General features: G+C 41.4%; 1 protein-coding gene and 1 pseudogene across 1 annotated transcript in view; both read right to left on the reverse strand.

The window, feature by feature from the left end:
- Window positions 1-24,773, reverse strand: part of GALNTL6 (polypeptide N-acetylgalactosaminyltransferase like 6) — a 1,308,188-nt gene that overhangs the window by 100,260 nt on the left and 1,183,155 nt on the right. The window contains exon 8 of the mRNA XM_075555794.1: window positions 18,676-18,783. Within this exon, the coding sequence (XP_075411909.1) occupies window positions 18,676-18,783 (108 nt within the window). The remainder of the gene's footprint in view (window positions 1-18,675; window positions 18,784-24,773) is intronic.
- Window positions 4,513-5,162, reverse strand: LOC142454498 (zinc finger CCHC-type and RNA-binding motif-containing protein 1 pseudogene; annotated as a pseudogene).

Here is a 24,773-nt window from a genome sequence, read left to right on the forward strand (position 1 = left end):
CCAGCTACCAAAAGATATAGCATCTGGGGTCTTAAAAGCTTAAAGATAAACAAGTAGCTACTTAGCTGAGAAGCAACAAAGCCCCCATGGAAGTAGCACACTAGCCTGTGTGACCACGAGGTGTTGAAGGGATCAGTTATCAGGCATCAAAGAACAAAAAATCATATCATTATAAATGTGGGTGAGTGTAGAGTGGAGACCCAAAGCCCATCTTTAGCAACTGGACATCCCCTTACAGGGTGCAGAGTAGCAATGATGAAACATACAACTTTCCTCTAGTTCTTTAATGCTCCCCCCACGCCACTATCCTGATTCCAATTCTACCTTACAAATCAGGTTAGACCAGAGGATGTACATCAGTACATATAGGAACTAGAAACACAGGGGATCCATGACAGATTAAGCCCTCAGGACCAATAATGAGAGTAGCGATACCAGGAGGGGACATGGAAGGTGGGGTAGCAAGGGATCTACATAAAATCCCCTCCCTGGAGTATGGACAGCAGAAAAGTGGGTGAAGGCAGACGTTGGACAGTATAAGACATGACAAAATAATAATAATAATAATTTATCAATTGTCAAGGATTCAGGAGGGAGGAAGGCTGCGGTGGGGAGGGAGGGGAAAATGGAGAGTGGATAGCAAGGGCTCAAGTAGAAAGCAAATGTTTTGAGAATGATGATGACAACAAATGTACAAATGTGCTTGACACCATGGATGTATATGTATGGATTTTGATAAGAGTTATATGAGCCCCAATAACATGACTTAAAAAGAAAAAAAAAGATACTTCCTCTTTATCTGGAATTCACATTTGACTAGGAGTCTTATAATTTTATTTGCTAAATTTGGCAATCCTCCCTCTAATATGTATAATTTTCACATGATATATACAAAAGAGGTGCCTGGATGCAGCTGCTAACTGAAAGGTTGGCAGTTTGAACTCACTCAGCAGCTCCCTGGGAGAAAGAGCTGTAGAATCTTCTCGAAAGAGAATTTCATCTTCAGGACAGATGGATTCTGTCACATGGGGTTGCCGTGAGTGGCAGTGGACTCAGAGGACCCTGAAAACAACCCCATTGCTAACATTTGCTTTGCTTCTGGAGAAATTGCTGCAAAGAAGTTCCAAGCCCTCTACGGAGCAGCTTGCCTGAGGACACGGTAGCTTGAAATGTGCTGTGTGGCCCTGCTGCTTCCCACAGGGCGTCGGCTGCCCCCCCCCCCCACCGCCCCCCTGTCTCTGAAGCCAGCAAGGAGGCAGGCCCACCATGGTAGAAGGAACAGCTGCCCCAATTGGCAGCTGGGGGTGGGGACTGAGCATCGCTAGAATGAGTGGTGTGGGGCTTCATGCCAAACTCAGTTAGAGAATCAATGGCCTCTATGTCTGGAAGTAGAGACTGTCCATTCAGGCTCCCAGTTCAGGGTGGAGCAGGGGTCTGGGTTTAGGGCCTAATCCCCTTGAAATTGGATACACGAGATTCACTATTGCTGGGTCTTATACCCAGCATGGAAGTCAGAGAACAATTTGAAAACGACAGCTAATGGAGGTGAGGAATAAATAAACATTTTCTCTTTCTAGCTTGAAAAGTTGCCGACCTTTCTCCTTCTTGAATGACAAATGGAATAAAAACTGTTATTCGGAGCACCTTCTGGGTAGACAACCTTTATGTCACTCATCTGTGGCTCCTTGGGCGTCACGATAGACTCCCTTCCTCAAAGCAAATTGGTATTAATCTTTCCTTCCTTTGGATCCTCAAAATATTATTAGCACACTTAAGATATTCAGCCTTATATTATGGGCCTTTAAAATCCAAGCCTTTTTGTTCTTTGCACTTTCAACACCAAATCACCCCTTCATTCGAATGCTCATCGGGACTTTGAATTGCATTTTACCTGGAACATTAAATCACATTTCTAGTTCAGCTCAGAAGAACAAACCTCCAGCTCTGATTGAGCATCTTTCTTGGGCAGCAGGAGGAAACTGGATAGTTCCATTTTACCTGCTGGCTCATGAAGCCGCACAAATCTATCTACTCATTATGTTTTTGCCAGTAACATTTTAGATCCTACTGTTCGATTATCCTAAAGATACAATGCCTGTTCAGCCTTCCAGAGCGTTAGTGGCAAGTCAATTGTTTCTCTGGCCACCAGGCTGCCTGCACAGTTGAATGATTTGACCAGTCTCATCTCAGCTGCGTGTTTCTATTTCGTTGGACACGACGCAATCACTACATGTGTACCAGCACGGCTCCGATCTACACGCTTTCTGTGTCAATGTGGAGCTATTGTACAAGTTTTACAGTGGGCTTAGGAGTAGATTTTTCTTTTTATTTCCAGTTATTTTTTTGAGGGGGTGCGGGTCATTGGGGGGTGGTACTCTTTCCCAGGACTCAGTGAGAGCTGGCAAATTCGGTTGCACACAGATCCAGTGTCTTATTTGTTACAGTTACTCCTACAGCAGGAACCGCATCATGATCTCACGACTTTAAACATTCTTTGATTTGGATGTGTCTTTTCTCCTCTTTGCAGCTTAAGCGTGCTTGAGGATTCCAGCAGCCCCACCCCAAAGGCTTCTTATCATTGTAATGTAATAATACCATGGTGGATCTCTTTAAGAAAGCCTCAGCCCCCTACAATTATTCAGCAGAGCTCTGCTTTCTTCTGATCGGAAGTCGGCTTTGAAGTCAGTGGACAACCTCAGCAAAAGGAGAGATGGCTCATCCTGTCCTACAAAGTCAGCTGCTCTGACACCGATTTCCTCTCCTTTCTCCCTCAGTGTTTGTGAGCTGTTTACAGGTGGTTACCTGTCTTCTGTGCCTTGACCAAGGATTAACTTTTCCGTTGATTCTACGTCTCACATCTTTTGACGTATCTTGGTAGCTCAGTGGTTACAGTGATGGCTACTATCCCAAAGGCCAGTGATTCTAACTCAAAAGATGCTTCCCAGATGAAAGATGAGACAGTAATGTCCTGCAATCTTGAAAATCCCAGGAGGCAGGTCTACTCTGTCCTATAGAGTTGCTATGAGCTTGCATCAACTTGATGGCCAAATGAAACTCCAGACTAGAGATGTGAGGGGTTCCAAGACTGTAGATGCCAGTAGAACAACCAGGCTTCCTCCCATCAGAACTGCTGGGGGTTTCGAAATGTTGACCATGAGGTAGGCAACCCAACACGTAACTACTACTCCACCAGGGCTCTAACTCGATGGCAGTCAATTTAATTCATTAAAAAAATGTTCTTTTTAGATGACAATTCTGGTTATAAGAAAGACTAGAGAAGAATCAATGCATTTGGATTTGGTGTTGGTGAGGAATATTGAAAATACAATGGACCATGGTATCATGACCAGAGTTCTCCTTAGAGGCAATGATGGCGAGACTTCCTCTTCTGTACTTTGGCCAGTGGAGACCTTTCCCTGGAGAAGGACGTCATGCTTGGGAAAGTAGAGGGGTAGTGAAAAAGAGGAAGGTCCTCAACGAGATGGATTGACACAGTAATTGCAGCAATGGGCTCAAACATGAGAACAATTGTGAGGCCCGTGCAGGACTGGGAGGTGTTTCTTTCATTTGTACATAGAGTCACTGTGAGCTAGAACCAACTGGATGGCACACAACAACAACAACAACAACAACAACATGGCAGCATATATGATAGCATTTAATGTGCCCTTAAGGATAAAGAAGAACCAAATCCCTACACTTGCCCCACACATTTAACCTCATAATCTTAGTGAACAACTGTGAGCACAACTAATTTTGAGAACGTTTTACTGAGGAATTATTGATGCATAATAAATGGTTCATGGATAGTGTATACAATTTGGTACATTTGGAATTACACAATCAGTCGTGAAACTATAAGCACAATCAAGTTAACCAATGTATCTGTCACTTGTAATTGTTTCCTCATTTCTGATCCCCACCTCTATCTGCTTTCTGTGGAGACCTTACCATCCACAGGCAACCACTGATCACCTTCTGTCTTTATAGTTCAGTTTGCGCATTCCAGAATCTTTCTACAAACAGAATATACAGTTTATGCTTTTGGTCTGTCTTCTCTTGCTCAGCATGATTATTTTCACGGCACATCCATATTGCTTCATGTATTCCTTTGTTACAGTCCATTGTTTAGATAGACCAATTTTATCTATCCATTTATCTGTTGATGGATATTTGGGTTGTTTTCGGTTTTAGTTCACAGGATAGGCATCTGCTTCAAGTTAAAAAAAAGAATGGACAAACTATTTTGCAAAGTGGTCAGACCATTTCACATTTCCATCGAAAGTGTTCAAGTGTCCTTTTTTCTGTAATGTCTCCCATTCTTGGTGTGGTCAGTCTTTTTTTTTTTTTTTTTTTTGTTGTTATTTTCACTTTCCTATGAACTATTTTATAGTAAAAATATATTTGGTAACAAGTGTTCTTCAGCTCAAAGTTCTAAAAGTAATCTTCAGTTTGCAACTGAACAGTGTACTCCAAGATTCTACAATATTTTGATGGTATTTGCAGGATAAATATTAATTTTAGTCACTAAGTTCCTCCTCATCACTGAAATATGTGCTTTTCTTGATCCTTGAGCGTCCCGAATTATCTGATGTTGGAGGATTCGCCGGACTGGTTTTCCATCTTTTTTCTTCGTCTTCAGTGTTGGCTTGCTGGAGAGTTATGGCTTGACCGAGACTGTCAAGAGCAGGGTCTTCCCCTCCATCCTCACTTTCTTCTGCTTCCTCAATTTGCTCTTCTGGGTCAGGAATGTTCTTCTTTTTCTTCTTTGGAGGTTCACGTTCTCCAAGCATATTTTAGGACAGGCATAACTTAAATGACCATTTCCCCCACATTCATAACACTTGGATTTATTGATGTAGCGTCGCCTTCTGATGAACTCAGCTGCTCTTCCATTGTCAATAGCAACACTTGCTTTTGTCACTCTACCAAATAACTGTTCAGTGTTCATTGCTCGGGTACAGTTTTGCGCAGATTCTTTATCCAAAAATAAAATAAATACAACCCTTTTAACTCTTCCTGATGTCTTTATCTTTCATGATAGTAACCTTTACACCTTTACCATATTTAGAAAATATATGATATAAGTCATTGTTTGTGAGGGGAAAGGGAAGGTTGGATACATGTACTGTACGTTTACTTGGGGCCAATCTACCACTCATTTCTTCTGCTAAGACAGGTCCATGGGATTAGGAGTGCATGAGCCCCAGATTCAACTGAGGCTCAACCCTGGCTATTTCTCACCTCACATAGCATCTGTGGTATCACCGGAACTGGAGAGGTTACAGACATTCAGGTTCTACCAGGCACTCAATAGATGATGCGCCGAGGACCCCAGCATGGTCAGTCTTTTAAAACTTTGGCTATTGTTAAAATGTATAGCATTTTCTCATTGTAGTTCTAATTTACATTTGCTAATGATGGATAACGTGGAGTCCCTTTTCATGTTTACCTTCTGTAGACTTTTTTGGTTGAAATGTCTGCACACAACCTTATGTTCACTTTTAAAAGCAAGTTGTTTGTTTTCTTATTGAATTTGAGAGTTCTTTATATAATGTAAATACAAGTCTGTCATCAATGTACTTTCAAATAGTTTCTCCCAACATGTACTTTGTTTTTCTATCTTATTGATAGTATCTTTGACGAGCAGAAAGTCTGAATTTTGATGAAGTTCAATTTATCCACATTTCTTCCCAGGGTAGAGCCTTTGGTACACTCTCTAAGGAATCTTTGCCTGACGTTAAGGCACACAAAGCTTCCCTTTCCCACCCTACGAAGGTAGTTCTATGCTCTACACCTAGGTCTAGCATCCACTTAGCGTTAATATTTAGAAATGATTCGAGGTATTGATCCCAGTTTGTGCTTTTGAATATGAATATCAGTCTGAGCATCACTTTTAGTGAAAATGGCAAATGGCAGCAATAACAATAATGACCACTCCCCACTGTCATATCTTTGAACCTCTGTTGAAAATCAATCGACCGTAGGTGGGAGTCCGCTCCTGGCCTCTCTATCTGCTTCCATCGAGCTCATTTTCAGCAACACCTACTTTCCTCCCAGTAGTGTTTTGATGTTTTAAAGTCAGTCAGTGTATATCCTCCCTTTTTAATTTCTTCTTTCTTTTCAAGGCTGTTTCAACTGTTCCATGGTCTTTGTTTTTCATGGTGAACTTTTGAGGCAGCTTGCCTAATCAGTAAGCTTCAAATCCGCCATGCGAAGTTAAATTGCATCTTGGTAAGGAGGCAGTCACAGTGGTGTCTGTAATTCTCTATTGATGCATAAGGGGTTATCGTAAGCGGAATGATTTTAAACCATAATAAACATTTATTATAGTCATAGTTTGGGGGAGTGTCAAATATTTGGGAGTGGTGTGACTCTGATTTCTCATGGAATCCAGCCAGATTTGGGCCGAAGATTAATCGTCTTGAGAAATGATTGGACTAGAGCTCAGTCTTCATTCACAAATCTAGCTGCTCTAGAAGAGAGCCCCGGCCTGGCAAACCCACAGTCTACAGTTGTACAGGGCCACTCTGACTTGGTATGGGTTTGATGGCAGTGAATTTTTTGGTTGAGTTCTCTCGCGGCGTGGTAACTATCTTTCCACGAAGAAATCTGTCCAAGAGACCAAGGTGGCCACTGCAAGGCCTCTCATGATCTAGCCTTGGGAACAAAGCATGGAATGAAACTCCACTTGGGAATGGTCACTTCTTCGTGATTTCTCTATTTTTAAAGACTATATCTGAGGGTTTTTTTGTGTGTGCTGGAATTGAGATTCAACATGGAAACTTATATGTTGACATTCTGGACAAGTGAAGATAACTAGTAGCTGTTGGGACTGTGGAAGAGCATTCACAGAAACAGAGGTTTTAAAAAAATATCTCATTGAGTGGATACGGCCTGTAGGTGGGACATAGCCATGCCCTCTCAGTTTATACCCAGGACCCATCAAGTTCTGTCATGTTGTGAACCAGTGTTTTGGTTCATTCTGATATAGCACCACAATTGAGAAGTTGATGGCCTTTTTTTGTAGTGGTGGTAGTGTAGCTTCTCAAATGGCTTCACAGACAAGAGACTGAGGCAAGTGGGTGTAAGAGAAGAGAAGCAAAGTAAGGGTGATACAGAGTGTCAGAGAGACAATGACATGAACATATGTAAGAGATCATTTGGGGGGATGTCTAGAAACAGCGATGGCCAATCTGAAGCGTGTTTATTTTTGCCAATGGTGTGTCTCATACCATTGGTATAAATGGAAGCATGACCTTATTTGTGGGTGATTATTATTCTATTTACTAGTTTCACAAGTTGAGACCAGCATTTTGTAATCATCAGTCAATGAGAGCATCAAGTGCTTTGCTTTTTTTATAGGAACATCCACAGCAAACATTTAACAACACTGTGTGGAACTATATGGTGTTACATTTATTCCATGTTGCAAATAAACCATGCCTTAATCTCCATACTTTAAAAACAGGATGGAAAACACTCACAGGCTTCTGAGTGCAAGGTTCTTAGGGAAAAATGAGTCAATCAAAGTTTGGATAATCTTTGATATTTCATTTCTGTAATCTGTCTTCGGAGTTAGAACATCAAGTGCACCCAGACACCACAATTGCTACTGGTCTTTGACCATTTCTCAGTTAACAAAATATCAAGTGGAACCATTGCCTCCACTTCAAATGGTACCACCAAGGAAGGCAAATATGAACAAGAATTGCGATGGAAAGTGGAGTTCTTGCCATGAACTAATAAACTGTTAGAAATGAGGGTGATTGCAGTAGAAATAAACAAGCGAGGCCGCGAGCTTACTGTGTCACCAAACTGTTAGACCATCTCATGGGCAGAGGCTAATTCTATACAATCAGTCCCTCCTCTCCAGGTGCTCCTGCGACGTCATCAGCCGACCGGAGTCCCAAATGGCAGACTTATAAAGCGGCCAGTTTGACTTGCCCTGGCCAGAGCTGCATCTTTAGGTTATTGACTTTATGGTATGCTAAAATTTTTTAATTTGCTTGAAGCTCAGCAGCCTAATTTTGTAGCTGCAGGGACCTATTTTGTCTAAGCAAGCTCTCTTCTTTCTGAGACTCCAGCAGAGTTGTGAATGCAGGAAGATGTTCTGTCCTAATGGGGGTAATGACTAAAACACAACTACAATTCCCCTTAGCGGACAAATAAGGCTTACCATGTCCTTTGCTTCTCAAGTGTTTTGAAAAAGAAACCCATAAAAATGCTAAATAGCAACATAAAGTGCCAAGGTGATCTAGGGAGGGGATAGAGTAACGAAAGCAGACTAGGGAAGGTACCACAGGAAATAGAAAATAAATCCCATTGAGATTTTTTTTTCAGACAAAATGAAAGTGATGGTTACTGTTGGCCGCCGATGATTACACACATAACTAGCACAGCCATGCTTGTTCTGTGCGACTCTATAACACCTTTACACGCACGTAACATAAGCTTAATGTAAAATATTAGTTTTCCCTGCATAGACCAAGCAATGCCAAATATTGTCTCTAGCTTGGGGATGGTAGAATCAATGACAAGTTCTGGTTTAGACACTAAGAAGTTTCAGATAATTGATTCACAAGTAATAGCTGATCTGAAGCTTGGGAAAGCACTAAAGAATATTTGAAACATGGTAATTGAGAAAAATGCCCTTGATGTTAAGAAAATAACACCAGAAACATTTTTGGACAAAATTATGTAGAGAAAAAAGATGGGATAAATGAAAAATATAGTTTTGAGTGGGTTTATGGGAAAATACTTAGTTTTACAATGATATTATTATCTTTATTTCACATATGCAGGAGTCTGTCTCTCTGGAGATCCAGGATGGTACAAACAGTTAACACACTTGGCTACTAAATGAAAGATTGGAGGTTTGGGTGCTCCCTGAGCACTTGCTGGTGAAGATCAAGGACTTTAGTCTGCAGTATCGAGTACATCTTAATATAAAGAAGACCCAAACCTCACAAGGGGACCAATGGGAAACATCATGATAAATGGAGAAAAGGTTGAATTTGTCAAGGACTTTGTTTTGCTTGGATCCACAATCAGTGTTCAAGGAAGCAGCAGTCAAGAGACCAAAAGCCACATTGCATTAGGCAAATATGGCACCCAAGAACGATTTAGGGTATTGAAAAACAAGGACTAAGGTGCACTTGACCCAAGCCATGGGATTTTCAATTGTTTCCTCTGAATGTGAAAGGTGGACATTACATAAGGAATGCCAAAGAAGTATTGATGCACTTGCATTGTGGTGCTGGAGAAGAATACTAAAAGTACCATGGACTGCTAAATGTACAGACTAATGTCTCCTGGAAGAAATATGGCTAGAATATTCCTTAGAGGCAGAGATAGCGATACTTAGTCATACATACCTTGAATATGTTGTCAAGAGAGACCAGTCTCTGGAGAAGGACATCATGTTTGGTAAAGTGGAAGGGTGGTGAAAAAGAGGAAGGCCCTCAACCAAATGGATTGACACTGTGGCTACGATGGGACAATTGTGGGGATGGCAGAGGACTGGGCAATATTTCCTTCTGTTGTACGTAGGGTGGCTATGGGTTGGAACCAACTTGATGGTCCTAACAACAACAACATCTTGCAGAAGAAAAGCCTAGTTATCTACAGTTTACAAAATCATCTCTCCAGGGGATATGGGAAAAGGGGAGGTGGGAGAAAGGAAAGGGGTGGGGGACCAACCCAGAGAACAAAAATGAACTAAAATCAATAGAGAAAAGGGTGTAGGATGCCTAGTGGGGCTTGATCAAGGGCAATGGAGCATTGAGGATTTACTAAACCCGAATGAAGGCTGAACATGATGGTGGGACAAGAGGAAAGTAAAGTAAATAGAGGAAAGGACCAGGAGGTAAAGGTCATTTATAGAGGTCTAAATACAGGCATGTACACATGTAAGTATATGTGTAACAAGAGAGGAACAGAACTATGTACTCATATCTGTTTGTCAAGAATTAAGGTTGCAGATGGACATTGGGCCTCAACTCATGTATTTCCTCAACACAAAATCACTTTGTTCTAATAATCTGGCATTCTGTGATGCTCACCTTCCTAACAAGATCACTGAAGACAAAAGGGGTGCATAAGCAAATGTGGTGAAGAAAGCTGATGGTGCCTGGCTAGCAAAAGCTATAGTGTCTGGGGTCTTAAAGGCTTGAAGATAAACAATTGGCCATCTAGCTCAGAAGCAACAAAGCCCACATGGAAGAAGTACACTAGCCTGTGTGATCATGAGGTGTCGATGGGATCAGGTATCAGGCATCTAAAACCCAGAACAAAATCATACCCAATGTAAATTGGGAGTAGAGACCCAATGCCCATCTGTAGACAATTGGACATCCCCTTACAGAGGGGTCACACGGAAGAGATTAGCCAGTTAGGGTGCAGTATAGCACTGGTGAAACACACAACTTTTCCTCTAATTCTTTGGTGCTTCCTTCCCCCCACTATCATGACCTCAATTCTACCTTACAAACCAGATTAGACCAGAGCATGCAGACTGCTACAGATAAGAGCCCACCACACAGAGAATCCAGGATAGATAAACCCCTCAGGGCCAACAATGAGAGTAGAGATACCAGGAGGAGTAGGGGAGGGTTGGGGGAGAAAGGAGGAATCGATCACAAGGATCAACCTAGAACCCCCTACCAGGGGGACAAACAATGGAAAAGTGAGTGAAGGGTGATGGAAGACAATATAAGATATGAAAATAGGTCTATAACTTATCAAGGGTTTGTGTGGGTGGGTGGGTGGGGAGGAGGGGGAACAAATGGGGAGCTGATATCAGGGGCTCAAGTGGGAAGAGAATGCTTTGAAATGATGGCAGCATATGCGCAAATGTGCTTGCCACAATGGTTGAATGTATAGATTGTGATAGGAGTTGTAAGAGTTCCCAATAAAAGTATTTAATACATTTTTTTTCGAAAGAGCACACACTGGAATTAATTGAATAGAAACAAATATATCTACCATAAACTTATCTTCCTTGTTGGGAAATGTATTATGATGAGGTAATGTTATACAGAGTTGGCTTGGTTCAATGGAAAAATCTAATACTGTTGCCATATCATACAGAGCATATCCTATGCATTTCTACCTGGCACACAATCCACTGCCATTGAAGCAACCCTGAATTGGCCTTCTGGATTTCTGAGACTTAAAATCTTTACAAAACAGACAGCCTCATCTTTCTTCAGTGGAGTGGCTGGTGGATTCAAACTGCTGACCTAGTGGTTAGCAGCTCAATATATAACCCACTATGTCACCAAAGCTCCTTGCCTGCCATGTTGCAGAAAAATGGATATTTATTGACAGAATTTGTTTAAGTTTATATCTTCTTTGAGGCTGAATCAGTGATTTATATTCATAGCTTGCAAAAGACTCACATTTTAATGATTTATTCAATCATTGTTGCCATATACCAAATTTATGATGGCATTTTTGGGAGGATATCATAGACAAGAGTGATATAGCCTTTGTGGTTGATGCCGGAATTTCGGAAAGGAAAAAGCTTGTTGCACCCTAAAATATAGCCCACAGGGCAGATGAAAGGACACCATTGGAGAAGGCGAAAAATCTTTTAATTCTTGCCACACATATTGAACAACCTTATTGCCCACTTTGTTAAATTATAAGGAAGAATTTGAGGTTGTGATTGGTTTCAGGATTGCTTCTGCACAGGAGACCTAGACACCCTTGCAGGCTGAGTCTTTGGGGAAGTATTCATTACTCTCTTGGTTTTTGTGAGAGCCCATGATAGGCCGCCATGTCCCTGAACCCAGTGGTCCTTTCAGAGGAAGCATGTGAACCCCACAGTTTTAAGAGCACGGGAAGGAGGTGCTGGCTGCTGGTGATATCTGAGGTTGTCACGCCGCAGCTCTTATTTGCTGGAAGGTTTTATGGGAGTACACTGATTTACAATCATCAGGGGAGAAAGGTCAATTTGTGGGAATGTACATTTCCCATTCATCACCCTACTTTATGGCCTTGTTGGGGATTTTATTTTCGGATATCAAACTAGTCATTTTGGTCTCGCTAACGCTTTTCCTCTGACTGATAGACTTTCTGACATGAGCAAGGGCGAGCTGCGTGCGTCAGGTGTTGTGTTTTTCCTTTCTCCTAGTTCACACAGGGCTGCACGGACCCTCCCTGAGTGCCAGGGCCGGGGCTGGCAGTTGATGAGCAGGTTGAGTTTGAGTTATCTGGTTCATTGTGTATAACACCAGGACCTTGCACAGTGGCTGTCAGAAGACAGTTTGTTTTTAAGGAGAGAATAAAAATTTATTCATACAGAACATCTGGCTGAAGTTGTTGATTCTCAGCATTCTGGCTAGAGAGTTTGTGTGTATCCCCCTGGGCCTGCCTCTTTCTGAGCCCATGGAGAGGCAGTCACTAGGAGCCACCTTGTCTGGCGCCCTTTCCCGTTGTACTCCGCATCCCTATTTTTGTACTGATGCCATTTCTCCCAGACACCACAGTGGAAACCTCACAGTTATATTCGACTCTGCCTTCCTTGCTCAGTGTAGTGGATCAATAAAAAGATTTTACTAAATTTCTTTATAAGTGATCCTTGCGTTCAGAAGGCTTCTTCCTTTACTTCTCATTTTTTAGTATCTACTTGTCTGTCGATTGTTCCATTTTGCCTTTATATTTTTATCTCGGCACTTCTTGGTCAAAGGCCATCAGTCTCCCCACAATCTATAAGAAAAAGACGAATTACCTTGGTCTATGTATAGGGTCCTTCAGAAGCTGCATCCAAGAAAATAGTCGTAGTCTAACTCCTTAGGTCCCAAACACAATCACTTGTCACCCTCTGGCTGCTCATTCCTGTCTGATGGTTTGCTCATCCGCCTGCCCTGATCAGAGGAGCCCTGGAGGACTGGTTTATTCCAAGTTACTTATGAAGGCATTGCTGCAGAATAGTTAAGAGTGTGGTTTTGGAGAGCTAGACCTTGGTTCACAAACCCAGTTCTGCTCATTTGATATGTAAGCTCTATTCCCTTTTCATGTGAGTTGTATGTAGAATTTAACTTTTATGAAATGGGACTTCTTTAGTTTGAGCTCAAATCCTGAAACTTGGGGAAAATCTAAGTTCTACCCATGAGTTCTTTTTAGAAATCATTGCCACCTAATGCAAGAGGACATTCAGACTAAGAAAACAGGAGTGACCGATCTGTAGGCAACTGGACATCCCCTTACGGAAGGGCCACGGGGAGATGAGCCGGTCAGAGTACTGTGTAGCAATGATGAAACATACAACTTTCCTCTAGTTCTTTAGTGTTTTCTCTCCTCCACTATCGTGATCCTAATTCTCCCTTGCAAGTCTGGCTAGAACAGAGGATGTACACTGGTACAGATAGGAACTGGAAACACAGGGAATCTAGGACAGATGATTCCGTCAAGACCAGTGGTGAGAGTGGTGATACTGGGAGGGTGGAAGGAAGGTGAAGGAGAAAGGGGGAATTGATTAAAAGGATCTACATATTACCCCCTCCCTGTCGGACGGACAACAGAAAAGTGGGTGAAGGGAGATGTCGGACAGTGTACGATATGGCAAAATAATAATAATTTATAAATTATCAAGGGTTCATGAGGGAGTGGGGAGTGGAGAGGGAGGGGAAAACGAGGAGCTGATATTAAGGGCTCAAGTAGAAAGCAAATGTTTTGAGAATGATGAGGGCAACAAATGTGCTTAACACAATGGATATATGTATGGATTTTGATATGAGTTGCATGAGCCCCCAATCAAACGATTTAAAAAAAATAAGGAAAAAAGGAGTGGGTAATCTGCCAGAGATAAAATAAAGACATTCAGTCCCGATTTGCATTCTTTGCACGTACAGGCTTTATTCCACCTTGCTCTCCTCCGGCTGCCCTCTCCTGGGCGCTAGGTGGGGTGTGCTCCAACACTGCCCCACTTACTGCTGCTGCAGGGCTGCCCCCCGCTGTTGGGGTGAACCTCCGGCCCCCAAGAGAACTTCTGCTGTGCTACAATCAGCTGGCACGCTGTGTTGTTTTCAGATGCCATTGAGGTGGTTCTGGCCCATAGCGACCCTATGCACAACAGAACGAACCCCAGTCTGGTCCTGGGCCACCTTCACAATGATTCCTATGCCGGAGCCCACTGTTGCTGCCCTGATGGAAATCCACCTCGTTAAGGAACTTCCTGTCATTCACTGCTCCTCACTTTACCAAGCATGATGTCCTTCTCCAGGGCCTGGTCTCTCCGGACAAGACCAAACTCGGGCAGATGAAGCCTTGGCCTAAGGAGCACTCTCCTCGTACTTCTTCTAAGACAGATCGATTTGTCCTTCAAGCAGCACACGGCGCTTTCCAATATTCTGCACCAGCACCGGTTTCAAATGCTTAGCTGTCCCCCTGGGGCCCCTGCTGTTGAAGTCACCTGTCTTAGGTCCAGGGGCTCCCCTGGCTCCTAAACATACTGGGAATTCTCCTCCTCAGATGCTGGTGGTTGCCACTCCTTTTGGCACAGTGTCTGGTGTCACCACAACCTGGCAGCTTGAAAGGGCAGTCTCTGAAAGCCTTTCTCTCGGTTTCTACTCAGCCTCCTCTGAGCGGCCTTACACTGCGGCGTTGCTTATTCTTCACGGATGTGACAGAAAGCACACTTGTCACCTCAGTGCTGCAGGCTCTCTAGTCTCCCTCCGACTGTAGGGATGAGTGTCCTTTTCCTCAGGGGCCACTGGTCATTTATCCTAGGTGAAAAGTGCATGCCCTTGCACGTCTAGATCCTGCTATTAGACCCTGAACAGACCCAGTAAAAATACCTAGGTTCTTTAATGATGAGACAACACCCGATTCCCAGATGAATCTAAACTCCACAAGACTGTGACCTAGATCTTGACTCTTTGTGAACTAAGATAGTGATGCTACTTTTATTTTGCCACATAAGCACATGAACCAAAGTCACACCTTGAACAAATGGATATCTTTAATTTCTATGCTGTCAGACAGAACCTATAGATACCATAGAAAGGAAATTTTATTACAGTGAATAAATTAGCTTTATAATGATTGTTTTTCTCAAGTCATGGAGGCTGGTAGAAACTTGCGGCCCTGGTCACTGATCTTGTGTTTGGGAAGCACTGCTTTGTATGAAACTTGTTACTTTAATTGAGGCATCCCTGGTGTTAGTGGTGGTGTTAATGACTTTGAGTTGGCATTGACTCACGGCCGTGTTATGTGTAAAAGAGCAAAATGTCACCTGGCCCTGGGCCATCTGCATAATCACTGGTGTGTTCTCCGTACACTGTTGAGACGATGTGTCAGTCCCTCGAATGAGGGATTTCCTTTGTTTTCATGAATCCTCTATTTCCCAAACCTCATGCCCTTCCTGAGTTGCTCTTTCCCGATGGTTTGCCTAAAGTCGCCGAGATGAGGTTTCACTCACCAGCCTTGCTTCTAGAGAGCGTTCGAATGAACTTTCCTGAAAATGGATATATTTGTTCTGCTGTACATCCAGCCTTTATTTATTCTGTTGTATATCTAGCATTCTTCACGAACATCACAGGCTGTAATCTTTTTTTTTTCCTGTCTTCCATTCTTTTACCTTGAGAGGCCTGAGGATGGTCACCCCTATAGCACCATGACCCTCTTCTCTTCACATGTATTTGAAAGATACACGCATGCCTTCAGAATGTATTTGGACAGTGATGTGCTGTCTTCTCACAGTGGGCTTCAAAAAGTTTGTGGAAAGAAGGAATTATCAGATACTGAATTATCAGATACTGAAAAAATTCCACAAATTTTTGAAGTCCCTCATATGGTCTTCTAATAGTTTCATGTATACATGTCTTTCCCAACCAGCTTGTAATATTTGATAAATAGAAGATAGCGAAAGACCAATGATTTGAACTTAATTTTGATTATACACTCCAGTATTGTTAGAGAACTATAGGCTGTTCACACATTTGTGTTTTCGAAAATCTTTTGGAATCTTCAATTTACACATGTACACACATGAAAGCAGTAAGCTGTCTTTGCTAAAAGGAAAACAAGCTTTTGGAGGCAAGTCTCCCTCTTCATCTCCGGAACGAGTCTGGGAAGACGAACTGCCTGGCAAGCAGACAGAGTCATCCTGCTTCTGTAGCATCCTTCAAGCCTCTCATCATTTTTGATGATTTAGTAATGATGTAAGTGTACCTAGGGAGTTGAAGTTCCCCCACGAAACACTGGAATTGTTTTTCATTTTAATATACATTTTTATTTAAAAAATCATAAAATGCGCCTTAGAGTGACAGTTGAGTTTCAATATTTATGACACTCTGATTGCTCTAGCAGTTTTAAAAATGAGCCCTCAAGCAAAATTTAAGTGGAAAAGATTAAAATTCAGAATTACGGACTTTTTTCATTTGAATAAATACTCACTTCTTGCCTGGAAGTTTTATGTGTCAATCCTAGTTTTCCTATGTTTGACAATCCTTGAAAAAGTACTTAATTTCTTTCTTGAAAATGTATGTGCAGTGTTAGTGTTTGGAAAAACACTCTTCTTAAACAGCACAACATCTCCCCCTGGCTCTTCCACTGTTGTGAGCTCCACACCAAGCACCCCCAACGCCCCCGGGGTGAATGGTGGCACAGGCCACAAGCTGGGCACCGTGCGAGTAAAAGGAAGTAGACGAGCGACAGAGCATGATTATCCTTAGGATATTTCAGATGAATATGACTCATTAGGTCCACATGGCTGATTTGGGCATATGCGCAAAACTCCTCATTCTTGCAGATTTCTGCTGTTTTCCTGAACAAATTTTCAGATTCATATGCATTAAGCCTTAAGTATGAATTCTATAGATTCAGACTAAATTAAGCCAATTTCCTTACCCCAAAGCAGTTCTTTAATCAGTTTATGATTTTGTGATTGGTGTCTGTTCTTCAAATAGTGTAATTCTACAGCTATTTAGTGGAAGAGTTTACTGATAGCTCATTTCTATTTGGGGGAGGTACAAACAGTATGACTATTTCCCTTCAAGATGTACTAAATGTAAGTTCATTACTAGAAAGTCTAACTGCTGTAACAGAAATTATGAGTAAAACTACACAAAAATCAACATTGCTGACAAATGTTTTAGGAAGGGGAGAAAGGAGACATCTCTCCCCAAAACCAATTACTTATAAATTATATTTTTATTATATATCATTAAAATATTTGAGGTTTAGTTACAATTTAAGATTCATAACTTTTTACTTTTTGTTTTCCAGAATAATTATTTCTCTCACTAATCATTTATCGGTGCCTATCGTGCATTTGGACTGATATTTGCATGAATCCTGATAAACAAAAATGTTTTAAAAGTCTGTTATGTGAGAGTATTGAGTTTTATATAAAGGATATTAAAACAGTTATTTATGCTTCAGTCTTACTAATTTTGAAAACAAACAAAAAAATGAATAATTTAGGTCTGGAATACTTGGGACAGCTTGTGCAAAGAAATGTTGTAAACATAATCCTTTTCATAGATTTGGTGTGCAAACTGCAGCAGGTACGTGAACAAATGAATGGAAGAGACCACATCATAGAGAAACTAACTTGGAAAGCCTAGAGATTGTCTGGATTGTCTATAAAGGGTATTGTGACTGTAATTAGCAACTAAATAATGCTTTCCGATCACATATGAAAGCATTCTAAAAGACATAAGAGAAAAGACCCCATATAGCTGGCTCAAGAGGAAAACCTTTTTCAAAACATCTAAAAGGAAACTTAACCCTCTGGCATTGAGTAGATTCCGAATCATAACAACCCTACGTAGGGTTTCTGAAGCTGAGTCCTTATGGCAGAACAGAGCCTCGTCTTTCTCCCAAGGACTGGCAGACAGTCTCGAACCCTGTGGTTATCCATCCAAGGCTTAGCCAACAGCTAAACCAAATCGATGTTGGCATTTGGAGGGTGGAGTATAATTTTAGGCAGAGCTGGCCCTAGTAACAAAGAGGAAGAAGACAGTGTTTGGACATCCATGCCCCGCCGTCTCCCTTGACTCTTTCCTCCAGCTGTCTTTTCATGGATCGGGTGTGTTTTCATGGACTCTGGTGTTGCTGTCAGTTAAGTGCTGGATTGCTAAAGGCAGGGAAGACAGTTCAAAACACTAGCCACTCCTTGAGGGACAGCCGAGGCTGTCTGCTTCCCATGAAGACTTACAAAGCCTTAGGTATGCAATACAGGGTTACTGTGAGTTGAAGTATACTGGATGGTACTGGTGGGTTACGCTGCAGATTGTGAGAAAGGACTGGATTCCTACTCAGAAAGACTGGCCTTAATTTTTGACTCTGCTGTTTTTCATGTTGTGTGTACTAACCACTTTCCTAAACTGCGGTGTCCTCAATTGAGGAAAGGCGATAAAACCACCAGCTTCAGAAGGGAGTGGGGAATGTTGAACATAACATATGCAACTATGCTTGAAGACTATTGCTAAGAATTAGTGGGATAGTTCATACTTGCCAAAAGAATGGCAGGAAATCTCCCCAAGAAACACGCACTCTGTGGGCTCAAACCTAACAAATGGAGTGGCAGGTGGCAGGGCTTTTATTTTGGACAGATGTTTCTATCAGTTTGTGTCTTAAATCACGCCACATGCGAGGCTGACTGCTCTGCCTTTGGGAAACTCTATCAAGCCCAGGGCTATTCTGTGATATCCATTTACTCACTCGTGCCAGGCTGGTTCCCGATGGAACTTTGTAAGGGACGTACTTCCTGTAGATATGACCAACTCTAGAACATGGGACATCAAACATTTCTCCTCCACACATCCAAACCTAAAGAGGGGAAGTTAAAAACACAGTAAAAGAGAAAAGTGAATTTTAAGACAGAAGATTATTAGCAAGATTCATTTAAAAAAACCTTAAAATATCAAAGTCTTTAAGACATTAAATCTTTTTTCATAAATGTCTATCAAAGAAAGGAAACCACATTGATTTTGAAACCACCTTTTAATGTGGATTCATAAGTCAGGGAACTAAAACACTAATTTGGTAAAATTTTATTCCATAGACATCAAGTTTGCATTTTTTATTTTACTAGAATTTTATCACAAAACCTCAGTATTGTGTGATAATCTTATGTTTAGATATCTTTCTTCTGAACATGGACAATGGTTATTCATAATTTTACTGTGAAAGCATTTGAAGAAATAGCATAAGAATATAAAATGCTGATTAAAATATAAGATGTAAACAATGGAAATTCTAAAATGAGTGGACCAATTAAAGAAGACAAAGATATACATAGCTTAAGTTACACCTAGATTTTGAAATTCAGCAAAGCAGAATTGCAAAATTAATAGTGTGTTCTAATTTTCCCAATCTCCAATATATTTTTAGGGACAGTTAACAGCTACTTAGTGATATGGACTTAGAAAAAATTTTGCTCATGGCATGTGCTAAGACACTGTACTTATAGGTGTTATAATTACGAAAGTTAATTGGTTATGTTTTACCATTCTCTATCCAGATAGATACAGGACCCACTATTAACATATAAATTCAATTTTCTTATAAAATCAATATTTCACTACTTTAATTGCCGAGAAAGTACCTAAAAGGAGTTAGACAAACAGCTTGTTCTGACGTACAATCCTCCCTTAGGATCTGCAGGCGCTGTTTTGAGGATGTGCTTGGATACCCCAATGCATGGATGTTTCAAACCAAAAATCTCACTGCCCTTGAGTCAACACTGACTCACAAGGACCCTAGAGAACAGGGTGGAACTAGAACTACTCCTGTGGGTTTCTGAGGCTATAACTGTTTATGAGAGTAGAAAACTCCCAGCCGTCTCCTAAGGAGCTGCTGGTGGTTTTGAGCTACGGAACTTTCAGATCACAGCCCAATGCATCATCATTATGCCACCAGGGCTCCTGCATGGATGCTTCAGTCCCTTATTTAAGGTGGTATAGCATTTGTATATAACTTCTGCATATCCTCCTGTAGACTTTAAATCATTTCTACATTACTTGTTGTTAGGCGCCGTCACATCGGTTCTGATCCATAGTGACCCGTGGACAACAGAACAAAACACCGTCTGGCGCTGAGGCACCCTCATCATCGGTCTTATGTTGGAGCCCATTGCGGTAGCCACTGCGTCAATCTAGCTCCTCAAAGCCCCTCCTCTTTTTCGCTGATCCTCTCCTTTACAAGCACAATGTCCTTTTTCAGGGCTGGGTCTCTCCCGGTAAGATGTCCCAAGTCAGTCAGTTTGCTGTACTGTGGTGGCTTGTGTGTTGCTGTGGTCTTGGAAACTGTGCCATTGGTATTGCCAATGCCAGGGGAGTCATCCAAAGCCCTGCGGTAACAGACTAGGAACAGACTAACAGTCTGAATTAGCCCCTGAAAACCGTTATAAGACCAAATACAGTGTCAACACGGTGTACGTAGCAGTTTATACTTCCTTCCTCTTAGCCTTTGAAAGATTGCTTTGACCAATTAATTGCCCTTTTCTCCTCCTGAATATTTTCCTTTCTGCAACTGTTTGAATCCACAGATGTGGAAACCACAGAAGGGAGAGGAGGGTTGACTGCATAATAGCTAAAGAAAGAGAAACAAAACTTAGCTTACATTTGTCCCCACCTTCAATTAGAAAAATTAATTAATTTCTGTTGTTGAGAATATACACAGCAGAACAGACACCAGTCCAAAAGTTTCTACATCAGCAGTTCAGTGATACGGCTTGCTTAAGTTCTTCACGGTGCATAGCCATTCTCACATTCCCTCGGGATTGCTCCTCATTAACATAAACTCATGGCCCCCTAACTTTGCTGTCTACTCTTTTAAGTTGCTGTTGTCAACTTGATCTCATTTTGGTAGATCTTAGAAGAGCACAATACTTCAGGCTGATTTTCCTTCCTAGCTCAACTACATGACTGTCTGGTTTCAGAAAGCTTCAAGGAATGTCTCTGATGCGCCCTTGAACGATTCTCTTCTGGCAATACTGTTGGGGTGTTTCTCTCTTCTTTCACCAAGAGGATGATATTCCAAGTGAAAATGATGGAGCAAATCGTGATGGGAGGACATGGAAAGCCAGTGGGAAGCAATATAATGATTAATAAATACCCAGTTGCTTGAATGAGTGTGGTGTCTGATGATGGAATCTTTATTAATGATCTGGATCCAGATACTGGCCATACATGCGAATGCTAAAAAGCTTGTAGAAGCAGTGGACATCCTGAACGACAGTATCAACATTTGAACAGATCTGCAGTCCTCAGAGCGATATAAAATTAAGCATAAAAATGGTAAATAAAAAGGGCTTATTCCAGGATTTAAAACAATAAGAAGCATCTCTTTCAGGATGGGGTGGAAAAAAACTAATAAAGACACATCATTAGCCTAATATGAAGAATTTGGAGAATAAGGGCCTTTATCTATCTATAGGTCTGTAATCTTTGATTAATTTAGGGGAATATTTTATAGTTCCTTTCAAAGAGAATTAGTAAAAATGGAAAAGGGATAGAAGCAGTGTATTAGAAAATTAATTAAAAAAAAACTAGAGAGGTACAGTCTTAGGATAAAATTCAAGGGTATTCTTCTCCAATATTTGAAGCTTAATATTTAAAGAGATGCTTTGTCGAACCTTCAGGGGTTATTATTATTCAGGAGTTTTGATGGCGCTGCGGGTTCGGTGGTGGCCGCCTATCTGCCAGGTTCCAGGTTCAAATCTATCATTTGGCAGGAGAAAGATAGGCAATCTGTCTGCTCCCGTAAAGATTTACAGTCTCTGAAACCCTACACAGTGTCACCATGAGTAAGAATTTACTTGATGGCTGTGTGCTTGATTCGATTTGGAAGCAGATAAAACTGTGATTAATAAAATAGAGGTATAAGAGTATAGATTTCAAATGAGTGGAAGGAAGAAGTTTCTACTAGAATGTTTAAAGATGACATGTACTATCTATTATTAGATGTGTGGAAATCTGTGGCAGATGACATTTCAGAAATAAACACATAGCTTTAAATGAAGAAGGGTTATTATTCATATATGAAGAGAGTTCTAATAATAACTGCTAGCAGTTATGAAGATGCTTCGATGTTGCTGTTAAGTGCTATCGAGGTGGTTCTGGCTCACACTGCCCCTCGGCACAACAGAACGAAGCACCGCCCAGCCCCGTGTCATCTTCACAGTTGTTCTTACATGTGAGTCTATTGTGGCGGCCACTGCGTCAGTCCAGCTCTTTGAAGGCCATTCTCTTGCTCAATACCCCTCCAGTTTACCAAGCATGATGTCCTTCTCCAGGGACTGGTCTCTCCTGACAACGTGTCCAAAGTCATCTTCATCTTGCCTACAGGAAGCACTCTGGCTGTACTTCTTCTAAGACAGTTCTGTTTGTCTTTTTGGTAGTCCATGGTACTTTCACTATTCTTCTCCAAATTCGATGTAGTTCAAATGCATCACATTTTCTTTCATCTTCTTTATTCAAAGTCCAACTTTTATAGCATATGAAGATATTGGAAATACCATGGCTTGGGTCAGGCACACCTTAGTCTTCAAAGAATTAGCCTTGCTTTTCAACACTTTAAAGAGTGTTGTGCAATAGTTTTACCTAATGCAACATGTCTTGTGATCCTTTGACAATTGCCTCCATGAGCACTGGTTGTGGATACAAGCAAGACAAAATGACTGCTTGGTCCAGCTGTGAGGATTTTGATCTTCTTTACATTGAGTTGTAATCCATACTGAAGCCTGAAATCCTGGATGTTCATCAGCAGATGCTTCCAGTCCTCCTCACTTTGAGCAATCCAGGTTGTTATCCTGTCTGTCATAGGTTATTAGTAAGCCTTCCTCCAATCCTATGCCACATTCTTCTTTATAGTATCCAATTTCTCTGACTATTTGCCTAGCCTACAGAGTGAAAGAAGATACAACCCTGACACACACCTTTCCTGATTTAAAATGATGCAGTAACTTCTTGCTCTGTCTGATCAAGTGCTGCTTGATGCATGCACAGGTTCCACATGAGCCCAATTACGCATTCTGGAATTCCCATTCTTCTCAAGGCTATCGATCATTTATTATGATAACACAATTGAATGGCTTTTGATAGTCAATAAAACATAAGTAAACATTTTATTCTGGTATGCCTTTATTTCAACCAAGACACATCTGACAGTAGCAATGGCATCCTGTGTTCCACGGCCTCTTCTGAATCCGGCTTTAACCCCTGCAACTCTCTGTCAATGTCTTGCTGTAACTGTGGTTGGATGATCTTCAGCAACATTTTACTGGGATGCGATATTAATGATATTGTTCTAAACTTTGAGCATTCTTTTGGGTCACTCTTTTTTTTTTGAATGGGTCCATATATGGTTTTCTTCCAGTCAGTTGTCAAAGTAGCTGTCTTCCAAATTTCCTGGCATAGCGGAGGAAGTGCTTCTGGTGCTCCATCAGCTTTTTGAAACATTTCAGTTGAGATTCCATCAATTCTTGGAGTTTTGTTTTTGGCTAATGTATTCGGTGCATTTTGACTTTTTCTTTCAGTACCAGTGGACCTGTTCGTGTGTGACTTCTTGAAATAATTGGATGTTGACTAGTTCTCTTTGGTACAGTAACTCCGTGTATTCTTTCCATCATCCTTTGATGCTTTCTGCAAAACCTATGAATGGATGCATAGATAGAAACACACGCTGAACACAAGTGGGAGGGTAAATAGGACTACACTCATGAATATATGGAGGTTTGACAGCATATTTGCACAGATGTATTTATTGGTGCTGTAACGTTATCCATGGATATATGAGCAATACAAAGGTAAAGTTCTAAAAACTCCTTAGCCATCACCAAACACCTCGGGGGATGAGTTACCACATCTGGGGGTTCATGAACATAGTTTCCAGGAACATTAAGGTAAATTGGCCTAAGATAGTCTAGAAAGGCAATGTTTTACATTCTATTTTGTTGAGTGACCCACTAAGGTACATGTGGCAGTTATATTATCTGGTTTTGATTTGAGGCTTAAGAGTAAAGGGGTGGAGATTATCCTGTTAATCAGGATACAGCCAATCAGGCTTTCTCCTGAGGAATTTGAGAGATCCAGTATTTCCTCCTTGGAGGTGGGAGACATTCTCTTTCTCTGCTTACTTCCCATGAGACCACCCTGTGGAGAAGGCACATGGTGCTATGCTGATATAGCCCGTGCCCTGGCAGCCAGAGGAGCCACATGATTTTTCTGCAGTCAGCATCATTCCCTGTGTTTCGTGAGTCTGAAGAGGACTTGCTAGATTGGTATCAGACATATGGGCTAATATCGGACTCATGGACTTGATCTGGACTGGGTTGGGATATTTTCTCAATGTTCAATTGCTCTTGTATATAAAACTCTTTCTTATACATATACCTGTTTATGAATTTGTTTCTCTAGTCTACCCAGACTAATACAGCCTGTAAGACAGAATAGAATTTCCCCTTTGGGTTTCCAAGACCTTACATCTTTACATGACCTGACAGGCTCATTTTTCTTCCTCATAGCAAGTGGTGGGTTTGAATTACTGACTTTGTGGTTACCACTACGCCACTGGGGCTTGTTCTACTGTCCTTAGTCTCTCATTGACCCTTACAGCCATCCCTGTGGCTCCACCTCCAGCCAAGCAATAGACAGGCCTGTAAAGTGAATAAGAACACCAAGGAGGTAGCACTTTCTACAGCAACCAATCGTAGAAAATGAAGGAAATCTTTTCCCAGTGTAACGTTCAGAAGGCAGGAAAAGAAAGGCATGAAGAATGAGTGGAAAGCATGCACATAAGAAGACTGCTGTTCTAGT

The sequence above is a fragment of the Tenrec ecaudatus genome, chromosome 8, assembly GCF_050624435.1.
Source record: "Tenrec ecaudatus isolate mTenEca1 chromosome 8, mTenEca1.hap1, whole genome shotgun sequence".
Taxonomy (NCBI): domain Eukaryota; kingdom Metazoa; phylum Chordata; class Mammalia; order Afrosoricida; family Tenrecidae; genus Tenrec; species Tenrec ecaudatus.